This window comes from Carassius carassius, chromosome 21 (assembly GCF_963082965.1).
Source record: "Carassius carassius chromosome 21, fCarCar2.1, whole genome shotgun sequence".
NCBI lineage: Eukaryota > Metazoa > Chordata > Actinopteri > Cypriniformes > Cyprinidae > Carassius > Carassius carassius.
This window is the reverse complement of record NC_081775.1, coordinates 32,050,088-32,058,657: the sequence shown is the minus strand read 5'-3', so window position 1 is coordinate 32,058,657 and position 8,570 is coordinate 32,050,088. Positions and strand designations below refer to the sequence as shown.

Here is an 8,570-nt window from a genome sequence, read left to right as displayed (position 1 = left end):
TCTGTAGAGCTGCTTTACAGCAGAGACTCATTTTGTTTCATATCTGCTGATTTTTGCAACATTAAGACTTGATGAAACAATGACACTATTATCTTGTGAATTTCTGAGAGTCATTTTATATCTGATGAAGTTTGCAGCACGGTTTAACTGTTTAGCTGACCTTTGACCTCTAATCCAGATGTAAACATGCAGTGTAAATGGGTTTACATCCAAATAAACACTAGTAATGCTGATGCTTAAGACCACTAAATAAACTTGTGCGTTTATGTAAAAATATATTTATGTGTGTGTGTGTGTGTGTGTGTGTGTGTGTGTGTGTGTGAGTCACGGATCTTCTCCCAGAGATCATCAGGTTCAGCAGATCTTACGTTTTCCGATCCATCCAGCGCCAACCTAGAACCCAAACAGCAGCAGATGAGTTTCAGAACAAACACCGTGCATGCATTCCCTTCAAATCAAACCCTTGAGTCTTGTGTTGTGTGCACCTCGAACAGTCCTCCGTTCTCTGGACACGCTTCATGACACAGCCACAGCACCAGCGGAGCCACGTACTCGGCCCTCAGCGACTGCAGGAGATCTGACACACACACACACACACACACTTGGGTTACAGGAGGTCGTCAGTGCTGTAGTGTGTGAGTGTCTGAGGTGTGAGCTCTGCACCTGGAGGCATGACGGTCTCGGTGAGCCGGGAGCCTGCGGTCGGAGCGATGGTGTTGCAGTGGATGTTGTACTTCTGTCCTTCGATGGCCAGCGTGTTGGACAGCCCCAGCAGACCCAGCTTCGCCGCGCTGTAGTTGGCCTGGCCGAAGTTCCCGTAGATCCCTGCCGCGGACGACGTCATGATGATCCTGAGAACAGACACGAGAGAGCCGTGACGCTCGGCTGGAGAACACCACAGAAGACTTTTACAGATCCGCACAAACCTCCCGAACTTCTGGTTCTTCATGTGGTTCCAGGCGGCCCTCGAGACGAGGAAGGAGCCCCTCAGGTGCACGCGGTGAATCAGGTCTGTGTGCACACAACAGCTTACAATAGCTCACAACTCAATCTTAAAAGAAGATCTTAAAAATATTGAGCTAAATGTTTGCTCTAAGAGGTGTTTCGGCTCTAAACTAGCTCCTAAATGTGTGAAAGGTGAGGAGCAGTGAAGAGGAGTCTCCTAAAATATCTGTTTGCTGGGAATCTGTCTCTGAACGTCAACATCTGAGACAGATTTGACATTTATAAAGGCATCACTTTGGTTTGGGAGGTTATCCTGCTCTGAATTCTCTCCTTGTTCTCATTAAGCAGCTGAGCAAGAAGTAACTTCTCTTTTATCAGCCGTGATTATTACACTGTTAATTAAAAGAGTGTTTAGAATCGATTCAGAGACGCACACATGTAAGACGCTCACAATCAGATCAACGTATACTTGTTTAATTACTGCATTTTAAAACCTTTAATTGAATATGGGAGTATAATACAATATTTCTATGAATGAATCTCTGACAGAGACTATCAGCCAATCAGTGTGTGTGTAGTTAGGAAGCATGATGACATCATCCACAGCCACGAGCCCCGCCCCGCCCCGCCCCGCCCCGCCCCCTTCTTCTTCTCTCTATTCCTGACTAGAAGTGTGTCTCAGCAGATTTGTGAACAGCTTTTAACAGGAAACTCTTGTTTAGATGACGTGGATACGTACCCCAGTCTACATCGCTGGTCCTGGCGAACGATCGGTCGCGCAGAATCCTTCAGAACACAGCAGAGAAAAGTAATAAAAGTAATGCATTACAATGTTGCATTACTCCCTAAAAAAACTAATTACGTTACTTATTTACTTTTTATGGAAATTAATGCATTGTTACTTATTTAAATCTAGGCAGGGCTTGCTTGTTTGATTTTAATATAAAAAAGTTATTTTACAAATGTAAAAGCCCTTTCACACTGAAAGTGAAGTGAATCCGGCTCAGGCTGAAGGAAATGTAAATTCTGGTCTGTATAGTAGAGGGCGCCGCTCAAACTAATCACATGAAGAATACTACAGTACATTCAACTGTTTTTGTTCATTTTGAGGAGCACTGAATGTGTTTTTGTGCAGCTGAGATGAGTAAACACATTTCTTATTAAGTGAAGAACTACAGTAAGAAAATGAAGATTAAAAAAATTCTCTAAAAATTCCAAAATGTACTGGAAATTTTCCACCTTTTTTAAACCCTACTGCTGATTTCTGTCACCATGGCAACACCAGAGCTGTCACTCAATAAATTGAAACAAAGTAACTGGTGTAACATGTTTGAAAAAGTAACAGTTTTTCTCTCTCTAAATTAAAAAGTAATACATTACTTCACTAGATACTTTAAAAAAAGTAATCTGATTACGTATCTCGTGTTCCTCTCTACACCGATCTCAACATGCACTTACCCAGCGTTATTCACCACGATATCTGAAAAACAACACATACTAATCATGAGCACTCAGAAAAACAGCAGCTATATAGAGATTTAATATAGGTATAATAGAGTTTTCAAATGCTTTTTTACTTTGAATCAATGTTTGGGTAAAACTTCACCTAAACTTTTCTGTATAATGCATTATGACTGTATTCATAATGTATGCTGTAATGCATTATATCTTTTCATAAATAACTGTAAAATGCATTATAATATTTGAAAGTTTGTTTGTTTTGTGTTTTAATGCATTGTACTTTCTAAGGGTGTAATAACGGATAGATCAGTATTATAATCTATTATAACAATTATTCATTAGATCATCAAATGCATTATAAGGTGCATTACAAGGAATAATTACTGCATTAAAACCAGAGGTGGGTAGTAACGAGTTACATTTACTTCGTTACATTTACTTCGTTACATTTACTTGAGTAATTTTTTGGGGTAACTAATACTTTTCGGAGTATATTTAAAGATGGGTACTTTATACTCTTACTTGAGTACATTTTTTGGGGAAAATCTGTACTTTTACTTCGTTACTGTGGGCGACACTCCTCTCGTTACTTTATCTTAATGCAATAAATGCAGAGGTGGGTAGAGTACCCAAAAACTGTACTCAAGTAAAAGTAAAAGTACTTCTAGAAATATTTACTCAAGTAAAAGTAAAAGTACTAGTCTTGAATAGTTACTTGAGTAAGAGTAAAAGAGTATCGGATAAAAAATCTACTCAAGTAGTTAGTTACTAGTTACTTTGGGTCATATATACTGAGCCTATTTTTATTTAGATATATAGATAAAATGTATGTAATGTATGTGTGCGTGTATAAATGTATATATTTCATCAGCCTTTACTCCAATTTATGTAATTTATTATAAAACCCTGTCTGTTTACTTAAGTAACAGATATAGGTGTCATGCCATAACATATTTTAATACGACTGACTTTATATTAAATGTGAATCTAACATTGAAAGTTAATGTGATATAAATATTGCTACTAATCTTTCATTGTTCAGAAAGAGAGCAAATAACATTTACATTATTAAAGATAATTTTCACTGACAGTCTAGATTTCAATCACTCTCAGAAACTCCCATTAAAATCACTGAAACTGTTAACACTGTGAAATCAATATCTTAATTAAAGATTCGTACACACATCTGCACTTTGTTGTTCCTGCGAGAGAATTCGCCAGAAAGAGGTATTCAGTCAGTGAGCGAGTGAAGGAAGCACCGGCATTTCAGCGATGACTCATCTGAACGCCTCTGATTGGCCAATGCTTTAATAAGCTCAAAGGAATCATGTGTGATTGGTTATAATGCGCATCGCTGTAAAAACACATCTATCTCTGGCTCAGCGCCAGCAAGCGATCACAGATCTGAATTTAGCAGCTGATGATATGACTCGCTGAACGTACTCGCAACGGTGTGATTGTATTAAAATTAATAAAATCTTAATCGGCTATTTTTTGTCTTTTGGAAGCTGCATTCAACTTGACTCCCTTCTGTTATAAGCCACACACGTACAACAAACTAATGTCACAGTGGTATCGTGTACTGTAATCGAATGTAGCCCAAGTTATTACCTGTTAAACAGTAGACAGCACACGCGGTGTTCATCTAATAAGGATCTCCATCGCTAGCAAATAATAGCCTTTGCAGATTTCAATTCAGTGCAGTTCCATAGCCACGTTTTCAACGCTCTTTCTGTTCTTAAACGTTACAACTCCGAGTGAACCACTTCAGACGCTCAACGCGTGCGGCAGGGAACTGAACGACTCATTCAAACTGATTCATGAACCAATTCACTCGTTTGCCAATTGGTTTGATCAAGCCTTTGAACAGAATTGACTCAAAAGAATGAATCATTCACTAATGGGCATCGCTCATTGCCCAGAGAAAAGTAGACGGCGCGTTTGGAATAAACTGAAGCATTCTTTTGAGTCAATTCTGTTCAAAGGCTTGATCAAACCAATTGGCAAACGAGTGAATTGGTTCATGAATCAGTTTGAATGAGTCGTTCAGTTCCCTGCCGCACGCGCTGAGTGACTGAAGCGGTTCACTCAGAGTTGTAAAGTGAAAAAGTGAAAAAGTGAAGTGACATTCAGCCAAGTATGGTGACCCATACTCAGAATTTGTGCTCTGCATTTAACCCATCCGAAATGCACACACACACTGTGAGCACACACCCAGAGCAGTGGGCAGCCATTTATGCTGCGGCGCCCGGGGAGCAGTTGGGGGTTCGATGCCTTGCTCAAGGGCACCTAAGTCGTGGTATTGAAGGTGGAGAGAGAACTGTACATGCACTCCCCCCACCCACAATTCCTGCCGGAATTCCAACCTTTCGATTGGGAGTCCGACTCTCTAATCATTAGGCCACGACTTCCCTTAAACAAGCACAGAGCGAGCCAGCCAGGACTCGAACCTAGAATCTTCTGATCCGTAGTCAGACGCATTATCCATTGCGCCACTGGCCCACCGGTGCGTTTAACATCAGCAGCATCAACGTTTAACATCAGCAGCGTTGAAAATGTGGCTGGAACTGCACTGAATTGAAATCTGCAAAGGCTATTATTTGCTTGCGATGGAGATCCTTATTAGATGAACACCGCGTGTGCTGTCTACTGTTTAACAGGTAATAACTTGGGCTACATTCGATTACAGTACACGATACCACTGTGACATTAGTTTGTTGTACGTGTGTGGCTTATAACAGAGGGGAGTCAAGTTGAATGCAGCTTCCAAAAGACAAAAAATAGCCGATTAAGATTTTATTAATTTTAATACAATCACACCTGTGCAAGTACGTTCAGCGAGTCATATTATCAGCTGCTGAATTCAGATCTGTGATTGCTTGCTGGCGCTGAGCCAGAGATAGATGCGTTTATACAGCGCTGCGCATTATAACCAATCACACATGATTCTGTTGAGCTTATTAAAGCATTGGCCAATCAGAGGCGTTCAGATGAGTCATCGCTGAAATGCCGGTGCTTCCTTCACTCGCTCACTGACTGAATACCTCTTTCTGGCGAATTCTCTCGTCAGAAACAACAAAGTGCAGATGTGTGTACGAATCTTTAATTAAGATATTGATTTCACAGTGTTAACAGTTTCAGTGATTTTAATGGGAGTTTCTGAGAGTGATTGAAATCTAGACTGTCAGTGAAAATGATCTTTAATAATGTAAATGTTATTTGCTCTCTTTCTGAACAATGAAAGATTAGTAGCAATATTTATATCACATTAACTTTCAATGTTACATTCACATTTAATATAAAGTCAGTCGTATTAAAATATGTTATGGCATGACACCTATATCTGTTACTTAAGTAAACAGACAGGGTTTTATAATAAATTACATAAATTGGAGTAAAGGCTGATGAAATATATACATTTATACACACACACATACATTACATACATTTTATCTATATATCTAAATAAAAATAGGCTCAGTACAGTATATATGACCCAAAGTAACTAGTAACTAACTACTTGAGTAGATTTTTTATCCGATACTCTTTTACTCTTACTCAAGTAACTATTCAAGACTAGTACTTTTACTTTTACTTGAGTAAATATTTCTAGAAGTACTTTTACTTTTACTTGAGTACAGTTTTTGGGTACTCTACCCACCAAAACAGTTTTTATAATGCATTAAATTGAAGTAAAGTGTTACTCAAGGTTATAATGTTAGGGCTAACCCTAACCCGCAAATAAATATATTAAATCATATTGCAGGTCTGGAAACTGCACCTATTCGGCCAAATGTATCCAGCGCCGTCTGGATGAGCTTCTCACCGTCTTCCACTGAATCTGTGAGATGAAGAACCAGAGCTCTGATCATCATGAACACACAGGTGAATCACAGGTGTGTGGAGCTGGAGTCGATTCATCACTGACCGTAACTGGCCACGGCTTTGCCTCCTTTAGCTCTGATCTCCTCCACCACTTTATCAGCGGCCGCTGAGCTCCTGCCACCTCCTTTAATATCTCCTCCTAGATCATTGACTGTGTGAAGAACAGAGAGAGAATCATGAGTCGCGACTCACTTGAACCGAATCAATGATCCGATCAGAGCGACTCACCGATGACAGCGGCTCCTCTTTGACCGAACGCCAGCGCATATTCCCTCCCCAAACCTGAGAAATCACACGAAATTAACAGGATTAACATAATTATCTGAGTGATTTAAGAATATCAGCCTTATCTAAACTGAATAGCACCATCATGAGGGTCAGGGTCAGTGACTCTTATCTGCTGTTTGTACTTTGATCGACACAGAGAAGCTGTATCACTGCCGAAATACACACTTAAGTACTTAGAAAGGCCTTTAAACTCAATATTCTGAGCAAAATCATGCAAGTTGAAAAAACATCTATATGAATGTGTCAGCTGTGACTCGCACAACAAAATGTAAATAATGCATTCGTTTGTAGTTTATGTTTTCCGTTTACTACTCAGAAAGCGTCTGATTGATGCATTAACGCATTTAACTTCTGCAGCACTCATTATCTCCCTCTATTAATTAATTCTACATTAACATATTTGCATAAATGCATGAGTTTATGATGATAAACTGACCTCCTCCGGCTCCGGTCACCAGCACGACTCTGCCGTCGAAAGTCAAAGGCGCTGACATCTTCAGATGATGTGTGTTTTCTGTCTTTATGATGTTTGAGGTGATGTTTTTTAACCGTAAGCTTACGGATCTGCCGTGGAACGCTCCGCCGTGACTTTTGCCCTACTTCCGCGAACGGCGCTGTGACGTCACCGACCTGATGTTGCCCAATCAGATCCACGCGTCTTCACTCCACCAGGCGCCATGTGACTCTTATTTGCGCGAGTTATATTTATAGTGATGAATAAAGCTGAATATAACAGCTGATGTTTGAGCTGCTGTTTTGTCACAGTGTCAGTGAGAGTGTTAATTTGTAAAATTGTGAAATCTGCATGTACTTTTTGATTAGAATGTATTATTTGCATATAACCTACAAAATCATATAGCTATCTTATATTTGGAGTAGTATGAAGCTGCAGACTCGGAGCCTGCTGCATCTACAGTCCCGCACCCAGAGTCCCGCATTCTCAGACCCCTCGTTTTTCGAGACAGCGCCACCTATCAAATTGGATCGGATAAACACGTGAAGAACCGAAACACGGTGAGTATCGTCAATTTTATTCAATGATTTCTTTTTTAATCAAACTGCTTTATAGCTCATCGATACACCAACATATGAACAGTCTATTTAATATTTGTGGAGGGGAAATTGTGTCTCATTAGAGAGGAGTTTTGGAGCTTGGGTTTGCTGAGGGATATGGATTCACACGTAAGCAGTCTGCATTTGGAAAGCTATATTTGTATTTAAACATTCACTAATGAGTGACTAATTTAATTATTTATTGCAGATTGGAAACGCCTGCATGAAGCTTATTATTGAAATGGCTCGGAATATTGTATGTATATAAAATATTACAATGTAAACTCTCAAAGAGTATACATGTGTCTGAATTAACCTACATTTTTGCTTGCTTTCTTTTTCCATAGGGCAAAGATATATGCATAGAGAACTTTTATGTTGTTCCTACTTGGAAGGAAACCCCAAACATTGTTACAGCATTACCGGTGAGTGTATATAGTGAGTGGGAGGTAAAAACTATAAAAAGGCATAAATTCTTATTTAAAAAATTTCATAATTTCTGAAATCAATTTTAGGAGGATGCAGATATGAAAGACTTGATAGTCTTTCCAGCATGGACAAAAGCTAATGGCCCTGACCACTACATTGTCTGTGTAAGGAATTATTTCTTACTAGATATTGAGTGTCTCATAGATATGTTGATTACAGCGTAATTGTTGTGTTTCTAAAACTAAACTTATCATCAATGCTTCTTCCAAGAACTTTAGAAATAAATCTTGTTACACCTTAACACATTATAGATTATGAGGCCACGTCGAAGGGAGATAGTCTTTTTAGACTCTCAGTATGCAGAGCACGAATCCGGCTTTGGAGATGTGGAATACAGAGCAATTTTTAGGTCCACCTATGAATTTAGACATGCAGTTTCAGGCTCTAATTTTGGCTATGTTCCTTTAGCCATTTCTAGCTTTTGTTCTACTATACAATTAGCTTTGTTC

The 8,570-nt window shown here is 39.3% G+C and overlaps 1 protein-coding gene and 1 non-coding gene across 3 annotated transcripts in view; both read right to left on the bottom strand.

The window, feature by feature from the left end:
• hsd17b4 (hydroxysteroid (17-beta) dehydrogenase 4) overlaps positions 1–7,206 on the bottom strand; it is a 16,542-nt gene extending 9,336 nt beyond the window's left edge. Inside the window, exons 1-10 of one of the 2 annotated variants that reach the window (XM_059504383.1) lie at positions 7,016–7,206; positions 6,520–6,573; positions 6,335–6,442; positions 6,188–6,247; positions 2,404–2,425; positions 1,685–1,731; positions 927–1,011; positions 664–851; positions 486–577; positions 369–393 (exon numbers count right to left, since the gene is read on the bottom strand). In XM_059504383.1, coding sequence (XP_059360366.1) covers positions 369–393; positions 486–577; positions 664–851; positions 927–1,011; positions 1,685–1,731; positions 2,404–2,425; positions 6,188–6,247; positions 6,335–6,442; positions 6,520–6,573; positions 7,016–7,073 — 739 coding nt within the window. In that variant the 5' untranslated portion in view covers positions 7,074–7,206. The remainder of the gene's footprint in view (positions 1–368; positions 394–485; positions 578–663; positions 852–926; positions 1,012–1,684; positions 1,732–2,403; positions 2,426–6,187; positions 6,248–6,334; positions 6,443–6,519; positions 6,574–7,015) is intronic. The other variant, XM_059504384.1, reaches the window with a different exon arrangement.
• Positions 4,836–4,908, bottom strand: trnar-acg (transfer RNA arginine (anticodon ACG)). Its single transcript has one exon. It is a non-coding gene; the product is annotated as a tRNA-Arg (tRNA).
• Positions 7,207–8,570: the final 1,364 nt, after the last annotated feature.